The 22,071-nt window shown below is 38.5% G+C and overlaps 1 protein-coding gene across 1 annotated transcript; it reads left to right on the top strand.

Moving 5' to 3' along the window:
• Window positions 1-15,384: 15,384 nt before the first annotated feature.
• nipal3 (NIPA like domain containing 3) lies at window positions 15,385-19,802 on the top strand (the record flags this gene model as incomplete). Its single annotated transcript, XM_083906292.1, has 11 exons — window positions 15,385-15,479; window positions 15,938-16,006; window positions 16,939-17,110; window positions 17,226-17,285; window positions 17,401-17,546; window positions 18,246-18,342; window positions 18,499-18,634; window positions 18,744-18,832; window positions 18,917-18,980; window positions 19,303-19,397; window positions 19,615-19,802. The coding sequence occupies exons 1-11, from the start codon at window positions 15,444-15,446 to the stop codon at window positions 19,800-19,802; spliced, it is 1,152 nt and encodes a 383-aa protein (XP_083762418.1). The 5' UTR covers window positions 15,385-15,443.
• Window positions 19,803-22,071: the final 2,269 nt, after the last annotated feature.

Genomic DNA, 22,071 nt, shown 5'->3' with positions numbered 1-22,071 from the left:
GCTATGGAACTGACTAATGTACACAACACTGCATTTACTGTGACTGTGGTGAAACGCAAACTTCCTAATAATGATCTGTGCTTATGCTCAGTGCTTATGCTACTGGAGCAAAGAGACTTGTATGGACTTCATGTCAGTCATTGATATTATCTGCCTCTCACACACACACACATGCACACGCAGAATAAGGCGTGTGTATAATTTTATGTGACTGTTTATCTGTGCATTTGTGTGTGTGCTGCTGTCACCTGAGGGGATATGGCATGGTAACACATAAGGGTGCGTGCTGTGCAGCCTGCCCACACACACACACACACACACACACACACACACACACACACACACACACACACACACACACACACACACACACACACACACACACACACACACACACACACACACACACACACACACACACACACACACACACACAGTCTTGAGGCTAAATAGGAATCAACTCAAAAGAGAAAGAAGACTGTGGGTATGACACAACTTCATGTTCACAGTTGTACACAGTTACAGTTCAACTTTAACTTCACGAATCATCTGAACCTCAGCTACACATGCACAAAAAGTACAAAGACAGACAACTTCATTATGGATATCAACACATTTGAAATGTATTATTTGTGTTAATAAATATAATGTACATTTTATTTGACCATCAGATTTAATACATTCCTGCTGGTAAACTTTTAGATATTATTCTATGCATTATTAATTTAATATGAGACTTTTGTTTGGAATCAGGAGATGAAAACATAGAAAAGATGTTAATCACAATTCAACATTAGATTATTCATAAAATAAAGTTTTGGCAATGAAACTCTCAACATCAGGATTTGATCAATGTGACAAATGATATATAAGATATTAAAGTAACATGAATAAAAGAAAGCACTGTCACTTTACTCTTGGATATTTTGTATACCCGTGGATGCAAGTTTGTCTTTACACTGTTTTGTGTTTTAGATTGTTTTATATCGATACTCTTGCTTATATTTGAATATTCTTTACCTTTTATTTGTTTTAAGGCACATCCGATATTCATTTTCATATTCTATGATTCATATATGAATGTCCCTGTCATATTACACTAAACTTATATTTGATTTGAAGTTGAGTTCACAACCTGGGAAGTCCAGTGTGTGATTCTTTGTTTCCGTGGCTCCACAGAAACCTGACAAGCTAAGATGGATGGACATCACGAGCGACAGCCTTTCATGCCTTGAAACTCACATATGAAGTAGGAAACTGAGATCCAAGAGTGCTGGTGCGTTGTGTGTCTGTTTGTGTGCGTGTGCATGTGTGCCTGCACCCATGCATGGTCACATACAAACAGATGTCAGTGCCGGCTCTACGCACCAATGCTGCTGAGGGCCAGCTCTCTTATCACCTCTCTCCTCCCACTCCACTATCTCTCTTTCTTCTTTTTCCTGTCTCCAACAAACTCTTCCTTTCACCAGGGTTTCCTGTTCCGCCTTTCTCCTATGACGGCTTTGCCAGTGAATCTCATCCAATACACCTGTGGCATTCTCAACACAGGACTTAACCTGGGTCGATCGTGTAGAGTCGTGGAGGTGAAGAAACCAACCAAAAATAGAAGGCAAGTCTTTTGTCCTGTAGCCGATCCCTCTTATCACTTAACACTCACAATACATATCTCTCCATCTCCTTCTCTTTAATCTCTCCATCTGCTCCAGTGCCTAGTTTGTCATGGAGGAATGTGTGCTGAGGACTGACAGAGATATCAGGAGCCCGGGGCATGTCGCTGTGCTGCTGTGGTGCACCTGTTACCATAAAATCCCTGGCATGTTGGCCTTTTCCAATAAATACCACCTCTTTTTCAACACTGTAGTCAAAAAACAAGCCAATAGATGTATGCAAAGTCTCTTTTCAAAACATTATCACATCATCAAAAGCCTATTTTTTTCTTTCCATCTCCTCCAACAAGTTATTTTCAGACTGACAAACACATGGCTGGCCCTCATAATAATAATAATAATAATAATAATAATAATGCTGGACACCAGGGTCTATGACACCACCACTGCTCTAATGTCAAATCTAATATTCTTTACATTCCCAGCAGCAGCCTGGAATTAAAATTTTTACTTGACATGGGAACTTCCTCCAGGCAGCCTTAACGTCAATTATTCTGCAGAAAATGAGCCAGTGTTCAAATATCTCTGACACAGTCTTTTTAAGATGATTATGCAGAAGCCTTTGACACATGCACATGCACATCTCCTGCAGAGTTTAGGTCATAAATTGTGAAACTAGTGTATAGGTCTGTTAGACGAAGGAAAAAGCTAAACGGTCATTTTCAAACTGACTTAAACTTCCCTGTCTGAATCATATCAATTTGCAAAGTGCTGTTATACACAGTGTAAAGGCCTATATATAATGTGAATCCTGAGACATCCTGTGGTCCTCTAAACTCTGTGTGCATCAGTGTTTGCTTGGTTTGAGGTGCTTTGACCTCCTCTTAGGTGAATGGGGAGAACCCTTTCACAGAATGGTGCTGTCACTTTGTTTGGCCTGGACTAGAGAGGCTCCAAAAGTCTGGACACAATCTCTGAACACCTCCCCACCACCACCCACCCACCCCATCAGCCCCACTCCTCTGCACTATTCCACCCATCAGCCAGCACCATGCAGCCACTCCCAGAAACTCCACACTGCCCCGAGTCAGGGAATCAGGAGTTGGGGGAGGACGGGGAGGGGGTTGGGGGTAGTGGTGTTGTGTAAGAATAGAAGAAGAAAGGGTAAAATAAGAGCTGGTGTCAGAATGAAAAGATATGGTAGAGGATTTAACTGTGGATCTGACAGGATGGGAGCATTTTGCAGCCACTTTAGAGTTTCATCAGTTTGGAATTTGCATGTTTAGCTGTTAAAGGTCACAACACCTCCTGCCTGGGGCAGAGGTAAATGCAAAGGATTTCATTGCTCAGTAGAACTACATTTCTCTGAAGCCTGCTCCAGGGTAACTGTAGAGTGCATCATCATTCACATCAAACAGTAAGGTAGAGTAAATGATGTAAATACAAGAACACATCTGCTGTCAGGGATTTGATTTGTCATCATAACAAAAGGTTTTTCAAAGGACTTCTCTAACGTCATCAGAAGTCACACATCTTTACTGTCATTATATAAATACAACGACATGTATGTGTAGTAGAGATTATGTCAAAAGTATTATGGGACACAGAGAGGACACTCCTCAGGCTACTGTGCACTTTCATTAAGTTTACATTACTTCTGCATCCATTCACACTGTCCTTCCAAAGCACAGCAAGCTGTTGTTTCTACAGTAAGACAGAGGCACGTAGGAGAAGAAGCGTTTGTTTAGTCTGCTGATAATCTGTGGTGTGTTTGCATGCACCAAGTCCTCTTTCACTTCTGTCTCAGACTATGTGTTTTGTTTTTGGAGCACTGGTATGAACACAGACCAACGAGGCGCTTAGATAACAACACTGCATGTAATGGACATACTGTGGATGGACACACACACACCCTCACCATGGCCCTTAACACACACATTATGTCCACAATCAATGCAAACCTCTGAAAAGGACGCACACATGCACACAAACGCAGATGGGTGATAATCTACACAAACCACACATCAGTTCTCTCCACTCTGCCATGTTGTCTAACATATTATCAAAGAAATGCCACACATACGGAAACGTCTGCCAACAAACAGGAACATCAAGATCTGCTGAAGCAGTAGCAGGAGCAGCATTATTATAATTTTAATTTAACAGCTGAAACTAGTACTAGTACTGATATTACAGATAATTGTTGAATGGTAATATTAGAGCTGTGAGACTTAAATTTACATTTTACATGAGTACTGTAGCAAAAAACACTGCACACAAAGGTACCAAATAGGTCAAAATGTCAAGATATGACAGGGGTGAGGAAGCTCACACATATGTGATTCATATACACAGATGTGTGTAGTATTGAAAGTGAGGACAGATACTCACAGACATAATGCATTCCTTCGCTCCTTACCCTAATCCTACCTATCATAACTAAATGCTTCACCTTAACCAAGTCATAACCTCATCATAATTCTGACCCCAACCCTAAAACCAAGTCATAACCCATAAACAGCCCTTTTAAGACGTGAGGAACAGCCAAAATGTCCTGACCTACAGACTAACCAAAGTCTTATCCTCAAACCAGTTCCTGGTTAAGTATATAGATATAGTATACAGTACTGTGCAGAAGTCTTTATTAGATTTGTTGCTCTAACGACAATAGAGGATCATTATGTCTATTTTACTTTACTGCACACATCCAAAAAATATGTATGCAGTTTTTTATTGTTTAAAAAAACAAAAACATCTTCTACAGGTGTCAAGTATTAAGCGTTATCTACCCTTACACTTGAACAATAACACAGCTCTGTTAATACTGGAGTGGAACCTTAATTAATGTTACTGGTAAATCCTGTGTTTTTCCTACTATTTCATCACTATTTCAAAACGTCTATTACGTCAGGTTTATTCAAGACATGCTTGAGCATTACATACACATGTTGCATGAGTTGAACTCATTGACAGCTCTCTAATATATAAGAGCAGCTTTAAGTCGCATCACTTCATTCCAAATTCCAATGATCACAGAATTTGACGGACAGAAAAAACAACAAAGCTGGTGGTGCCCTGAAACTTTTGCACAGGACTGTATATATATATATATATATATATATATATATATATATATATATATATATATATATATATATATATATATATGTACACATACACACACACGTATATATGCAAAGACACACACACACGTATAGTGTATAGGTCCCACCCAAACAGAGAGCAGGCACTGAGCTCATCTCCATATCAGGTTTCATTCTGCAGAGCTTAGAGTGGAGAACTCTAACCTGCAGCCACTTAAAGACTTTGACATAATCAGTGCACATCAACATAGTTAACCACATAACGTTTAAAATAATGGTCCAGTTCTGTGTAAAAATGGAACAAAGTTCTTGCCAAGGTCACCAGCAGGAGTGATGGTAAGCTTAGTTTATACCAGAGAATGCAAACTGCTCTGTTTTAGTGTTGGGAGCATTTCCTGACTGGTTGGCACTAACTTTAACTGTTTCCAGTCTTTATTCTAAACAAAGCTGTGGCTTGATATGAGATTGTTTTGCTTGTGCAAAAGTTGTAAAGACAGCATTGTCTACTTTTTTAAAAGTATTGGTATATTCCTTTAACTTCCGTGTGCAGCAGCCTATTTTTCAGATAATTACACACTGATGGATTATCCACCTGAAGCAGGATTAAACCTTCTACGTGTTTATCTGGCATATGAAAATGCTGTCTGTTTATTTACCTAAAATTAAGCCTCAAAGCAGTTCCATCCCATTGTACCAAGCTCCACACATCCAATCACACATTCATTTTAATGCCAAAATGAGAATGAGCCAGGTTTGCTCAGCGCATCCTAAAGCCTGAAGCCCTCAATGCCCTGGAGAGATTATTGCGTCTGATAGTTAGGTTCTGTGCAGGCAGTAACAGAACACGCAGAGGGGTGCGAGTTCACAGCAGATACACTACAGCTCAAATTCTCCACCAGGAGAGCTGATACAGACGCCTGGCATTGTAACAACTTATCTTTCACTGACGGTGACACTGATGCAATTAGACCACAAAGTCTTCCTCAGGTTACAAGTGTTTGTGTTCGAGTCAAACGTGGAAGCGTGATTTTTGTTGTGTGTGCGTCTGTAGCTGAGTCTGTAGCTGTGTCTGTGGACGTTCACGTCCCGGTCAAAGTCAAGTGGAAACTAAAGGGAAACGACACTGAATCAGAAGTGTGTGGAGATTTGATCGATTACTACTCTTCAGTGAAGCAGTAATCCCTTGTCATATTTTCTCCTTTGCTTAATGATAAACATCTCTCTCTCTCTTCCACTCAGCCATCAGCCCTCTCTGTTCCTTCCCGCCTCCTCCTTTCCTTTCCTCACTGTCCCTCTTCCTCTATGGATGAGTGGTGATATTCCCGTGGGATAGTGGAGGAGGAGAGATTTCCAGGGACTGTTGCCTCATCTTCCCAAATAAAGCAGGGAACATGTTCAGACCACCTGACAGAAACTCATGCCCTGTGTGGACACATTCCTTCAGTTTCTTTTTATTTGGGATTATTTGTTTTGCATTAATGCAAACTGTTGTCTTTAATCTCATGTCTTTACATTTATTGCTTAACATCTACAACTTTCCAGTGGTTATTTTTATTTATCGTTGTTTCCTTTAGATAAAAAATGTTTACGATATACTAATTTTTCCACGTTGACCTGTGATACTTCCCCGTAATCTATTTCTCTCGTTCTCTCTCTCCCGCCCTCCCTTTTCCTTTCTTCACCTCGCGCCCAGTTTCACTCTACATGTCTTGGCTCGTCAAAGAATTAGAGGAACCACACACTCCTTTTCTCCTCAATCCTCTGGAACAATGACAGCGTGCCCTGCTCATGGGCCACAGCAGGGTGCGCCCCACTTTGCACGCAGGGAACACGGAAGGGTGACGCACACGTGCACAAACCCTGCCATTTTTTTAGGATTTAAAGCCAAAGCCAGAATCTGTTGCCTTGGTGATAAATTAATCTGTTTTTATACTTGTTCACGTTATCAGTCTGAGATTTCATTTTTACTAACTTCATATTCTCTTAATCCAACTATGAAGCATGTAAACTGAAAAAGGCTAATCCTGAAAAAATCCGCTGTGACCTTTAGGCTGAGAGGAGAAAAAGTAAAGTTACTTAACTACTAACCTCGAACTAAATTTGATATGGTTGTAGCCTTTAAAAAACAAATCAACTGAGAAATAAAATGTATTTATTTATTTGTATTGTATAATGAGTTGTTTTGACTCTTGAGTGTTAATAATAATAATTTTCTTAGGTTATTAGTTCAAACTCAAAAGATTGTTTTACTTGTTTGTAAGACTGATTGACGAAAAAATACAGTGACACAAGCTTTAAATATATAAAACTAAATAGATAAACCATTCAGATTATGCTAAAATAACCAACCGTATATTATATCATATTATCTGATATAACTTTGTCCAACTGTTCTGAGCATCGGCGAAAGAGAGAGAGCTACGTTACATTTAAAATAAAGATCTATTCTATTCTAATTTCACACTGACTGTTAAAAAACTAATACCAATTGTAAAAACAAAAAAATGCTCTTTTTGCTATACTTGTGCAGTAGCTGAGTAAAATGAAAATGATGTCAAATGCAGTGATGTGCGATCTCATATCAATAAAATTATAAATATGAAACAACATTTCCTGAATAGCGAGAATCAAGTCCATCCATCCGTCCATTATCCTAAGTCAAAAAGCAAAATCACGCAGAGGGCAGAACATTTAAAAGAGAAAGAAATAAAGTAGAAATATGTGCTAGGGTTAATAAAATGCATGAAAGAATGGAAAGAACCCAAATCACAGAATTAAAACTTTGATGCAGTGCTAATCCTGCTAAAAGCTTCGGGTGCTTCTATATAAAAACTCAAGTCATAAAGAACATGTCAATGGGAACGCAGCAATTTAAATTAAATGATGTTCCGTTTCCATAGAGTAGGTTATTTTAGTCCACATATAATCATTCTGTTTGAATCAGATCCAACACACATGCACCTGCTGTCTAATGACTGCAGCCTCCACTGAAAGACAATTCACCTGCACAGGAGGAGGGGAGTGGAGGAGAGAGGAAAGGACAGAATGAAAGGAGGAGGTAGGGAGAGAGAGAGAGAGAGAGAGTCATGCCCTCAAGATAAATGCAGTTTATCACCCATTTAAAAGAAAACGCAAATCAGGCAAGTGTGAATGGATGAGTAGACAAGATTTGAGGAAGAGGAGGTGTAGAAGAGACAGAAAGATGTGGGGGGGAGGAAGGAGGAGAAGGAGGTAGGAAGGGAGGGAGTTGTCGTCTCCCACAACAAGTCTAACCTGAATCCAAAGCTAACAAGATGCCGTGATTGCAGGGTGCTGAAAATATGAAGGAACAACCAAAGACAACAGAAAAAAAAGAAAATTAAACAGAGGCTTTTGTTCGACCTGGGCTCCTCTCCCTCTCCTCAGGTTTCACACAGACAAGAGTTCTCTCTGTGTGTGTGTGTGTGTATGTGTAAGTGTGTGTGTGTAAATGTGTTTCTGTCCATCACCGACACAAACGCACAAACCCTCAATCCCCAAAAAAAGCCTGGTTTCTTTAGGCCCCGGAAAAAAAAGATGTAACAGACAGGATAAAGTTGTGTGCGGTCACCCATGTCTGAGGTCACGCTGCACTGGCAAGCACTCAGGAGTCATGCAGGTAGCATGTGTCAACTCAGTCATCACTGATACACACACAACACATCCACAGTCCCATGCGTTTTCACTTTCTACAAAGAAGCTGGATTTAAGGACATCAAATTATACTTCCACTCTCTTCTAACTGTAACTGTGTCAGGAGCATGAGCAAATCAGCCTCAGATCAGATGATTATTATTATAATAATGATGTAAAATCCAACACATTTCTCAGAGTAAGTCAAGACTCATGAAGGAAGTCATTACCTCATCTTATGCAATCACGCATGTATACGCACACTGTTGTTCCCTGAAACACTTATATACAGTCTGTCCCAGGGTCAACAGTTAACAGGTGGTATCATCTTACACTGCTTATTACTGCAGATGAGAGAACAAAAAGGTGATAAAACACTGTGAGAATGGGGGCTCTCACAACAGTGTTTTTACTGCCATAAAGTCAAGTACATATGGTTTGGATTGAATGCAACAATGTAAATATTTATTATAATAAGGTAAGATTAATGTTGCTGAAGTTCATGTGTGAAATCATAAATCATTGACTTTTTATTCTACGCAGATAAACATTATTTATGCCCCAAAGGGAAAGGTTGAGCAACTTTCTTGGTGTTGCCAAAACTACATCATATTTGTAAAAGTGTAATTTATGAATTTTACTTAAAAGAAAGTGTGCTAATCAATAAAAGCAATGTAGTCATAATTATGGTTGAACATTAAGTTAAAAAATATCCTTGTATGGAAATAACTGTTTGAAAATCACTGTATCTGACAAGAAGTTAAAGGTAAAAATATAATTAGCAACCCTCTGACCCTCTCACCTGTGCTCACACAGGAAAAACTCTATAATTACGGATATAAGCAGACACATAATAACCATGTATGAACAGCAGAGCTACACACGGCCACTGTGCAGGTAACTGCTTTGTTGTTTTGAGTATTATCTCATGTCAGATGGTTTGGTGCACCTTTTTTTCATTAGTGTGTCTGTACATTCAAAAGACTTCAGGGTAATTACAGTATGTGCGATCACTGTGATTTACTTTAACAAAAGTGGAGACGCATGGAACTCATATAAAAGGCAGAAGACTGAAAGAAGATCAGCGGGAGTCTAATTTGACTTAAGCAGTAGTTGAATAAAGGGTGATTTCTCTGGCAAAAATGTAACAAATTATTTGATTAATCTCTCAGAATCAGGATAGTACAGACAGTGCTTCATGGAACTTTAGGACTTGAGAAGTGACCTGGAGCCAGACTGAAACAAACACAATCAACCCTCACATACCAAATAACATTTCATAAGACCTATCTATATAGATAGATCATAGATATATAGGGCATGGTCTAAAGTTTATACATAGTTACACATCAACGCCTCACTTTTTCAGTACTTTCACTTCTAAAACTTAAAGGGGAAGTAAGTAGTTTATAGTGACATCTAGAGGAGAGGCTGAAATTTACAACAAAGACCTGCTGCTCTGCTCACCCCCTCCCTTCCCTGAGCGCTACGGTATCCGCAGCCGGTCAAGTGTCGTCCTCGTCGTCTTTCTCTGTGTCAGCAGATGAGGTTCGTGAGGTGAGGGAGAGGGCGAGCTACCGCGGCCGTAGCAGACGAAGCGGAGAGAGTGGAGGCGGGACTTCTGCTACAAGTAAAGAGACGATTGATTTGTTCTCTCGCGTTTGTCCTTACAGGCTCCGGCAGAAACATGGCGTCTCGCTGCTAACAGTGGCTATGCGACCGCGGCCCGCGACCATGTTATTTTAAATGACTTTTTGAAACACTACGAAAATGAAACAAAGAATATTATACAGCGACTAGACAATGCAGGAGCACATAATATGTATAAAAAGTGGATTTTGGGTAATATAAACCCATAAATACTACATATTGTCCCTTTAAGTACATTTTATATCAGAAAACAACTTTTGATACACAAGTACAATAAATGTAGTAGTTGTAGTAACAACTCGTAGCCACATAACATGTGTGTGCTTCATGATTCACTCTGAAGTTATAAAGTTTGTGGGGCCTTGTTGGAGAATTTGAAATCAGGGCATCAATGCATTCTCCTTTGACTGTCATAATCAGCCAGTCCTGGAGCCCTCTCTCATGAGGCCCCAGAGAATTTGCCTATCCTGTTTTAATGCACCAGAATACAGACACCAGATGAGAAGAGAGAACAACCATTTCCCCCTTTGCTACAGGTTAATCTCCATGGTAAAAAAAAAACATTCTCCATCCTTTGTGAAGGTTAAAAGCATGTGCGTAGTCAATGAAACCCGTCTCTGGAGCGTTGCCCAAAAATCACCCAAAAATCACCACCACTCCCACGGGCATGAGCTGATTCAACGAAAGTCAAATATTCAAATGAGCATTTATAATCATGTCATTGTCACTTAGGCCTCATTGTTAGAAATGTTCCGAACAAGCCTGGACCTGCAGAGGATTTGAGAAAAGCCTGCTCTTCCAGCGGTGCTTTGTAACGTGTGTTCACATTCCATGACAACATGGAGAACCACCTCATGGAGCAATGACTTCCTGTTGTATGGTGCAGTGCAGCGATGAATACATCCCCTCATTCCCTGCTCCTATCTAACGTACACACATTCTTCAGTCGTTACAAAGGGATGCTGGTCTGTTTGGTTTTTTGAAACAGGCCTGACAGTTATTAAATACACACTGTCGTGCATGTCACCAACGTTCATGCATTCCTAGTGGACAGCGCCCACGCACCACAAGGAACTGGCACAAATGGAAGAAACCAATTACATTTTGTTGATAGTAAATTTTGAGATGATTGTAAATGTCATTATCTCTCCTTTCGAGACTATTCATGCTCCAGGTTGACAAAAGGTGTCGTAAATGTAAATGACAGGATGTCTAAGCCCAAAAAACCCATCCCTTGTAAATGAGAAGAGTTTAAAGCTTTCAAAAACCCACAGGTTTTTCAACTGGGAGTCAGAGGTGTAAAATTTCAACAAACACACAAGATATCAACTGAAAATTCTCAGTAACCTGGAGCAAAAACATAGAAACAACAAAAATCAGATAAAATCTATTTGACCTCTGTTCTGTAACAAGCTCAGTGAATCACTGCTGCAGCTGTTGGATCAGAGCCCAGGTAATTAGTTGATTTCATTTCTTTTGTCCCTCAAGATAAAATGTAGTAGCTGTGATTTTAATAGTAATAATAATAATAATTAATAGTTCTTTATAGAATTTATCGACAGAAAATAAATTAATTGTGAATAACTTTTTCCAAGTAGCAAAGAGAATACATATATTACATTTTTTTTAAAGTAATTCCCTAAATGATGTTTAATTTGTTTAGCTACGGGAAGGGGGGGGTATTACTTGGAAAAAAAACTATATTAATAAAGTGATGATTAAGCAACAAATCACTATGTTGCATATAAAAAGAAAACAAAAAAATATGTACATAATAAAATCACTAATAGCAAGATAAACCACACTACTGCTACAACTACTACTAACTCTTCTGCTGCTGCTACTACTACTTACACTACTACTACTACTCCGCAGGCTAAACTCCATATTTTAATTTTACCTGAAATTATACACCGTGTCAATGTTTTATAATCTTCTCAAGACTTAATTTGAGAAGTTAATTGAAAGGTCTTTTAATCTTGAGCACTTAATCTGAGACAATGGAAAAAGTCATTCACCTGCATTCCTTAAAGCACACACCTGTGAACAGCCTCAGGACAAAGCACCTGCTCCACATCTGTACTTCACTCTTCTCCACACAGTCGGAGCTGTAATCAGTGCCTGTGTGATAGAAATCTTAGGTCAACAACACAACATCATTACAAAAAAATGACATGAGAAGGAGTTGTGAACAAGATTAGGTTGTGACATACGTGGTAGACACAAACAAAGCTGTGCTGTTTTGATTTTGTTTTTGTGTGGAGTATTGTTTGTTTGTTGCTGAAGAACTGAACCAGCACTTACTTCTACTTTGAACAAAAGTGTTATTGTGATCTACTTCAATAACTTACTCTTTTTCAAAAGTGCTCACATATATTGATTTTTTTTAAAAAGTGCAATTTCATGACCTCCAGCAATAAAGATCAAGTCATAGCTCTGAGCAAATAACTGCACAGGTCAAGTCATAGCAGCTCTCTGCTGTAAGTGTTCTGAAACAGGATTCTACTGTCATTTGTTCTTATGTGACATGATGGAAACCACAGATGTGCACAAATCTCACCATCAATTTATCATGGAGCAAGTTTCATGGAAAGTCTGAGTAAAATATTAGCTATTCCTTTCATTTCATTTGCAGCACGGTTGATTTTGCATGAAATCCCACACACAAATGTCTGTGTGTGACTAAAGGTGTACAGTTTGCACTCATTTGAGAATTTGTGGCATTGTAAAACAAATTCTTCAATAGACTCTTCTCCAATAACTGCAATAACAGAGAGGGAGGTGTTTTTAATCTATGCATTTAGACAGATTAATTTACTAGATTGATATCTACACTGCATATTATACGTGTTAAGTGTCACTGCAATCAGTTTCAATAACAAGTGAGTGTCACTGAAATTACAGTTATGTGTTCATGAAGAAGATGCAAAATGCATTTGTTTCCAATCCAATTTTCCAATTTTATACAGTATACAGATTTGTTGAAGTGCATTCACACCAGCTCCAACAATAATCATCAGCTCAAAGCTCAGTACGAGGTCTTGCAACATGGAATGTTTACCACAAATGGCTCTTATGTAACTCAACGATAAACAGTCAGTGTCACAAAGGAGTGTGGAAGTTTGGAGATGGAGCAAATGTTAAACATCAGTCAAACAAATAATTCCCATAAAAAAAATTTGCATATTGATGTCTTTTGTCATGTATTTTCAAATATGCCGTTTTACTCCCTCTGCTGGTTTAAGTCTACAACTAAAGAGACAGAAGAACTTCTATTTTCTTAGTTAAAAGATTGGTTCACTGTAAAAAGCAAAGACATATTGGATGCCGTCTTGTTAAACAACTCCACAGTGGCATTATCACATCTACTTGTTTGTATAATTTCATGACTATATCTCATTTAGATGCAGTGAATCATCAGTTGCTCACATGAGCTGTGAAAAGAAAATGCTCTTCTTTTAAAACAGCAGCAGCTCACACCCTTCATTGACCTACCTTTGTTTTTTTCACAGCTCCAGTTATAGAAACACTTGCTGACGTGTGTACCGTGTCCCTCCTTCACTGCTGCAACGACACAAAGACAAGGACAAAAAATGTGATGCCATGGTGACAGTCATAATCTTGGTTTTTCCAGGTGGAGCAGAGGTTGTCAAGTTCATTTTTAGAGATTAATATGTGTTCAAGTGATGACATGGCTTATGTGTCACTTAATTTATGAACATGAAGTCATATTGTAATGGGTAAAAAGCAGAGGAATAATAAAGAAAAAAAGAAAACAATTGAATCTACATCTGGCTAATGTCACTGAGAAGTGCTCAGAGATCAATAACAGCTCAACAGCACAGACTAATGTCCAGAAGAGGTACTGCAAACAACAAGCAAGACATGTAGTTTCAAGGTTAAATTGATTACATTACATTAAATTACATGTCATTTAGCAGACACTTTTATCCAAAGCGACTTACAATTGAGTACAATCAGCCAGGGGTGGAGTTGAACTTGTGAGCATGATGTCTCCTGCACATGGGAGTACGGGTCTTAACCACTGAGCTACTCCACCCCGATGATTACATTATTGATTAACATAATAATTCAATAAATCAATCACACAGCCTTTATTTATAAAGCACTTTTCATACAAAGTAATGTGCTTCATGAGTAAAAACTAAATCTCCCCCATCACAGTAGTTTATTCACAGTAGTTTATGCAGTGAACCTGCAACGTCATTCTTACTCATCAAAACTAGTTTTAGATATTTAGTGACCGAGCGCACAGGGTGCGAGGACCCTATTGTATTTATAATTCAGTTTCTACTGTACTAGTCAGAATGACGTCACTTTTGCCATTTGTGTCTCTGGGGTTTGTCATCATAAATATCTACAAAATCCAAATGGTACATTTTTAGTTGCCCTTGTGTATGAAATGTGCTTCACAAATAAAGCTTTATCCTCAGATGGTCAGAATGTTGTAGATACAGTGCCTTGAAAAAGTATTCACCCCCTTGGCTTTTTACCCATTTTGTTACATTACAGCCTTTAGTTAAATGTTTTTTTTATTTTTTTATCTGAATTTGTGATATGTGATGGATCAGAAAACAATAGTCTAAGTTGGTGAAGTGAAATGAGAAAAATATATAAATAAAACAATTTTTTTTTCAGAAATAAAACACTGGCATGTGCATATGAACTCACCTCATGAAAAAAGCTCTGGTGCAACCAATTACCAGAGGTCACATCGTTAGTGAAATTATGTGCACCTGTGTAAGAATGCAACACCTAAGAGGCACTGCGAACTGCCACTGTTGCAGTCTGTGTAGCACAATATTTAATCTGCAACATCATTTGACACATTTTGACTTAAAGAAAAGTATTAGTAGTATTTCGATTCATTGTTCAACCCCAGTTAAAAAGTGAATAGTACATATCTTAAATTGTAGTTTTAACTAGTCAAAATTACGTCACAGACGTCTGGAACAGTAATTCCAGATAGTCAAACTTAGATTAAATGTTTTAGTCTGCTGCAAACAGCTGTTGTGAGCTGTTTGTGAACGTAATGTCCTGTGCTATGTTCTGTTCTCCGAAATGTGTATTCAACTCTAAAAGACTATCTTGCGATGTTATTGAGCCTTTCTGAAGCTATGAAGTTATTTTCGGGAAAGAGTTCCAATTTGAAGACACTTCCTGGTTCCCGTCAGTGAGAGGTCACGTGATGATGACGTTGTCACCTTCGTCATACTATTGTCAACGAGCGCGCTCAACCAGGAAGTGATAGAATCCCTGCTCAAAGAAGGCTTCTTTTCTCCGCGTTGAGCAGAAGAAACAAGTAAATGAGCGTTAATTAGAAAAGGTAACGTGGAGAATATGAAACATTTGGTGTGTGAAAGTTCGCCCACTGTAGATAAGTAGTCAAGTGCCTGCGAAGAAGAGCGGGATGGATATCTTCAACATCAGTGGAGGCTCATACACGGTGAGACACACAGACATTCACTGCTTTAATCGTATATTGTGATTCACAAGGGTTAGGGTTATACGATTAAAGCAGTGGGTTGAGTACCGAATTCCAGATGCCGGTACCGTATATGTTAAATTATGAACGGTACCCATCCGGTTTTACTTGTTCTACATCTAATGCATATGGAACAAAAACCCTGAAATATCGCTGCTTTGTCACAGCGTGTCTCATAAGTCAATAAAGTACTGCATAGCACCAGGGAAAGATTTCATTTTAGAGAACAAATTAAACATTTCTAGTTGTGTTCATTTGTCTTGAAGCAGTTTACTGTTGTGCTGTTTTTTATTATTATTATTATTATTATTATTATTATTATTTATTTATTTTCATAAGTGAGCTAATAACTTTAGTCTATTTGGACTCAACAATTTAGGATTTCTTATCTATGTTGTCTAAACATGTTTTTCTTCTAGGAAAATCTCATCGGGACTTTACTCTCGATTTTTGGAAACGTGCTTGTCAGCATCTCATTAAGTATTCAGGTACTGAGACTTTATTATAAAATAAAAAATCCCTTAAATGTACTTCCAGTATTTTGATGTTTGCTCTCTGACACTAGCTTAATCTATTGTCTCACAAATGCAGTACAAATATTACCATTTTAAAAACTACTATTTCATAAATATTTTCTGCTAATATTTTGGTTAATAGCAATGTCAAGTCACCTTTTTATAACCAGATTTGAGCTGACTCACTGGACTTCTTCTCTGAGAAGTCAGAAATTAATCAACTACAATCAACCATCAAAATATTTTTTTTCAGGAATGCAAATATATGACTAATTTGTTATATAATGTATTGTGTGTGTGTGTCTGCGTGTATGTATATATGTATGCATATATATATGTATGTGTGTATATATATATATATATATATATATATATATATATCTAATGCTATGATTCACTTTCATGTGTAAGAATAGTCGAAAGGTCATTTATCGCACCTGATCTCTGCAGTATCATTATAAGCCTTCTGACGATGGCATTATGGAAGACATCTTACCATTAGTCATTTGGGCTGAAATTTACGATAATCAATTAATCTGTTAATTTTCTCAATCCGAGTCCATGAAATGTTGATCAGTGTTTCTCAAACCTGGAAATGATGTTCTTAAATGTCTTGTTTTGTCCACTCAAACCATTGATTCAGTTTTAATACTTTATTTGTTATATTGAGCAAAGAAAGCAGAAAATATTCACATTTAAGAAGCTGAAAAATTAACTCAAAGCGATGAATCGATTTTTATCAAAATACTTGAGGAAAGAATTTAGTAATTGTTCCAGTCTTAATTTTAATCCTACAGTCCTCAATGTCCACCTACACTAAATGTTTGCTTTAAGCTTTATGTACTGTATGAAGTTTTTCTGTTTACCTTCTGTCATTCACTGCTGTTATACATGCATACTCTCAGAAATACAGCCATGTGACATTAGCTGGAGCAAAGGACCCACGTGCCTTCTACTCCACTAAAACCTGGTGGTGTGGTTTTGTACTGACCTGTCTTGGGGAAGGGGCAAACTTTGTCTCTTATGCCTACGCCCCCCTCGCCCTCATAGCGCCTCTCAATGCCGTGTCTGTTCTGAGTGAGTATTTTTAAGTATGTTGTACTACACACAGAAATGCACTATCGCATGAATACATGGAAAGAGTTCAAGCTGTGTAACATCTTTTAATTTAGCTTTTGTTTTTAATTTGCAGCAAGCTCAATTTTGGGTCTTATTTTCCTGCGTGAAAAATCCAAACCAAGTGACTTTGCAAGTAAGTTCCTATAGTGTGTTCAGATACATACTGAACTATCTTTTCATTAACACCCTGAAATGTTCCTCCTCCACAATACTAGAGGCTCTTAGCTATGTATTTCATGTTATTTCAGAGCGCTATGGGCTGTCCTTCCTGGGCTGTGTCATAATCATAGGAGGAACATACCTCTTTGTAGCCTTTGGACCAAACTCTCATGAAAAACTCCAGGCAGAGAACATAGTGAAGCACCTCGTAGGATGGCCTGTTCTCTTGTATCTGGTAAGAAAGTTTCGTTCACACTGAAGAAGTCTCCACATAATATTTCTCACTGTTTTCATCACTACACATGAATGAAAAATCCCCATACTTTTAGTGTATTCTGCACTGTCATCATTTAGAAGCAGTACAAGAACACTGCTATATAGAATATGGTGACTCTCTTCTCTTGTTCTATTACTGCTGAGCTGGTCAGAGCTATTGATTCACTTTAGTATTTACTTTTGATGCAGTTAGAATGCAAACATCCTGTGCTGCTCAGTCGGTGTGAGTCTGTTTGAACACTCGACATTCATGTCCCTTCACCTTATATAATGTATCCAAGCGGCTTTTCAGCAGTGACTACTGGGATATCAATTCCTTTTCTGATATAATCAAGCAAGAGAAAAAGGGTTGGATTTTATATGAAGACTGAGTACAGAATCATAACGGGTTAAAGGATCTTATTTTAAATAACAGTGTTATTTAAAAGTACACGTCGGCTGTAATCTACAGTGTTTGTCTTGCTCCTTTTGGCACAGATTACAGATTCCAGAACCTTGGATTTCCATTTATTTAGTTTTGTTCTGATCCAGTGATATTATTCAGCATAAAAGTATGTCTGTGGATACAGACAATGTTCGATACATTTTCTTTCCTTCACTTCCTGACTGTTTTGTTTATTAGAAATTAATTTATTGTTTCTCCTACCCTTACTGACAGCTCCTGGAGATTATCACGTTCTGCCTGCTTTTGTACTTCTACAAACGGCGTAATGCTAACCACGTCGTTATTATTCTGCTGCTGGTCGCCCTGCTCGGTGAGTCTGCAGCATTAAAGTCTGTCAATTTCATATTGTCTCTTGGGTCAAGCCATTACCAGGCCTTAATGGAATACATTACCATGTTGTAAATTTACCAAATAGGAACCTAAGCTGCGTGTTGTGTCTCTAACTGTGCTGTTTGTTGGTACATAGGTTCTGCCACAGTCATCACAGTGAAGGCGGTGTCAGGCATGTTGGTACTCACCGCAGAGGGCAGCATGCAGCTCGACTACCCCATCTTCAGTGTCATGTTCGTGTGCATGGTGGCTTCAGTGGTTTTCCAAGCCAGGTGAGATACTCGAAGAACAAAACAGTCATTGTCTTTAATAAGATTTCTCCTAAAGTCACTCACTCCAGCAGTTGGCAACTAATAAACTTTGTTGTGTTATTGCCTCTAGTTTTCTCAGCCAAGCCTGTAAGCTCTATGATTCCTCTCTGATTGCGAGTGTCAACTACATCCTCTCCACCACCTTTGCTGTGGTAGCTGGTGAGTTTTGACCTTCTCAAGACTCTCTGAAGTGTCGGGACATAAATCACAACATCATTTCCCGTGTCTCTCTTCTGCTTTTAGGAGCGGTGTTTTATTTAGAATTTATGAAAGAAGATGTCCTTCACATCTGCATGTTTGCATTGGGGTGAGTCATGATCCTTCACTATTCGTTTTCACGGAAGAAATGTTTATCATGTCGCACTTGGGTGTTCCCGGAAAAACTAATTATGGCTAAATTGTGTCCGCTGCCTCCATTTCACGGTCCTGGTATTATGCACGCTGCCTCAGCTTCACTGTCCTGAATTATTGATGAGACAATGAAGTAGAACAGAGATGTTGCTGTTATTCATCACAATCTGTACTTTGTTTATGATCACATGCTAAGGTGTAACATTTGCCTTGATTTTTTTTGGGGGTGGGGATCATTCATATGGAAGTTATTTAATATTATTTTGTGCTTTGTACAGAACTGCGTTGTGTTTCTTGGGAGTCTTCCTCATTACCAGGAACAGGAAAAAGCCCAAGACCTTTGAGCCGTATGTCACGATGGACATGACTAAAGGTTTGTACGAACTTCACTTCAAAGCTAAAATACAGTACATTTAGAATAATTTGAGGTGAACTGTATTTCACAAAGTTAAATATTTAACATTTCTGAAAGCTAAAAGATGGTAATTTATGTGAAACAACAAACGCACCCAAAACACACAACTCTAGGCAGGTGCAGTAAAACACAAGTTTCAGCTCAGTATGTTCACTGAGAACATTTTCTTCACCAGGTGTACCAACTATTCATGACAAGGGCCTGATGGTTCAACCAGACTTGGGTGCTTCTTTCTCCTATGGGGCACTGGTCAACAACGATGGAATGGCTCCTGTGACTCTACCAGTCACCGACCTTGAACAATCCCCAGACGGCCCTAACACTCATATATCGTATGACCGTCCTGACCTGAAGAAAGAATAGCACCAAAGATTTATGTTTGTTTTCTTTCAGTTCTTTACTCAGTGAAACAATAACCTCCATTCAAGGACCTTGAAAGACCAAGTGAGTCATGGTTGGTTGTTTTCACACATACAACAGACCGGTATTTATCCCAGAAGACATCCACTGGATGGATGTTTATCACTTTGCACTTCTCTGCATACTTTTTTTTTTTTTTTTAAGATGTCTGCTGTATTCATTCCTAAATGAAAAGAAGAAAGTTGATGCTTGTGGATGTTGACCGCAGAAAGAGGCTTCCTCCCTCGACTGTGACTTAGTTTTGTTATTTCCAGATAAGCCTCGCTCTCACGACTGTTAAACTCATAATGGGAACACACAGAATCTGTTCTTCCTTTCAGGATTTTGAAGTTACTCCCTGAAGTCCAGGATCGAGTAACATGAAGATGTAGCTGCAGATTTTTCAAGCTTGCCAATTAACATTTAGATTTTTATTGTTTGCCTCTTCTATTAGTGGTTTTCACTCCACGGTGTCCTGTCCTCTGGGTTTAACTGTAGTTGGTGACTAAACAATGGGTGCAATTGTTTTTATTTATTATATTTATTGATTTTCAACTTTGTTCTCAATGTGCCTTTACACTGGATATTATGAGACCAGTCAACTGCAAACTGTCTCTTCCTGTCGAGAATAAATATTAAAGTTTTAACCTTTTGAAATCTGTAAGTATAAAAGTAGCAGGTTTTTGGAAGTCAAAAATTCCTGATGACAAATTTAGAAACAAAGTTTCAGTTTAGGCCACATGTATATCTGGACATAAACCACCAATATGTGATTGAATTGTGGACTCGTCTTTAATTTCACGTAACCCCTAAAACAAAAGAATCGCATTGACCATTGGAATTGTAAGCCTTTTATACATTCCATTTTAATGTTCTTCAGTTCTCATTTTGAGTTTGGAAGGAGGACACTCCTTGTACTTGAGGGCCACCGTAGTAGTCCTGTCTATTGCACTCTGCAGTCTTACCACTAGAGGTCACTACTTCCTAGCAGACGTTAAAGTTAAACTAGCCTTTTTAAAAGTGGCTAAATTGTGTCTTTCATACTCATCCAGTTGACAGGTAGCACGGAGAACACTTGACATCACCACAACCACACTTAAAAATAACGGAACTATCCTTTCAAACCAGGGAGACACGTGTGTCTTCAACAGGTGGATCCAGTAAAAAAGAGCTGTTAACCACCTGAAAATATGGAATATCTGTAAAGGTACCAACGAGTTTTGTTGCACAACTGACAATGACTTCTATGATTTCATCCTCGCATAAATCCTCAGCGTTGCGCCACCAACCTTGAAGCTGAGCATCCTCCCTCTGTGTCTTATTGGTCGTGTCCACGTCTCGTCGGTGTTTCATTGCTCTCACCTGCGGGTGGTGGCGCTGCTGGAGTCGGGCTGCAGCCGTGTGAGTGAGGATAGAATGATATTAAGCTGATAAACTCCGTCAAACTGCCCGAACGTACCTCAAAAATCACATTAAAAATACCCACTTCCGTCCGCGTGCTGTCGGTTGTCTGTGCCGCGTTCACTGACCGCTGTGAGGTGAGTCAATGTTTACGTTTGAAGCGATGCAAACACATTAAAACACTAACTTTAACTGTATTTTTGAGCTCTACTGTAACTCTGAGCTAACTTCAGTCGTTCTAATCCTTAATATTTCAGACATTTGTTATTATTTTAGCATATTTTTGTGTTGTGTCGCGCGAGTCCTCAACGAGTCACGCAGGGTTTTCTTTATTTAAACTGTAATTACACACAGCTGTAGATGTCTGTGTTTGTACTGTGTTCATATTCATTCTGCTGATACCATGTATTTCCTCTAAATGGATGAAATACGCTTGATTTCCAGCTGTTATTTTGGTTTTTAAAATTGACGTGCAGTGGCATTTTGTCGCATGTACCACTAGATGGCGCTCTGTCCATTCCAGTACAGTGTAGTGAGGCCTGAGACTGGAAGTTTGACACAGGCCTGATTTAAAATAATCTTATCTTTTAATTGTTTATTTATCATTTAATAGATTTCAATCATAGTCTCATGACTGACAGTTATTCTGAGGGTTAATGAAAAATATTTTTTTTTAAAGGGATTTACATTTCATAAAATAAATGATTTAATGAGGAGTTTAAAGGGAATACACGAAATTATGATAATTGCAACATTTATAACAAAAAAGAGAGAGCCGTTTTTAATGATTAAGGTTAGTTGCACTTGTATTAAAGTGAAGATAAGTTGTCAG

The sequence above is a fragment of the Microchirus variegatus genome (genome assembly GCF_963457635.1).
Source record: "Microchirus variegatus genome assembly, chromosome: 2".
NCBI lineage: Eukaryota > Metazoa > Chordata > Actinopteri > Pleuronectiformes > Soleidae > Microchirus > Microchirus variegatus.
Note: the sequence above shows the minus strand (reverse complement) of the source record. Positions and strands in the feature narration are given on the sequence as shown.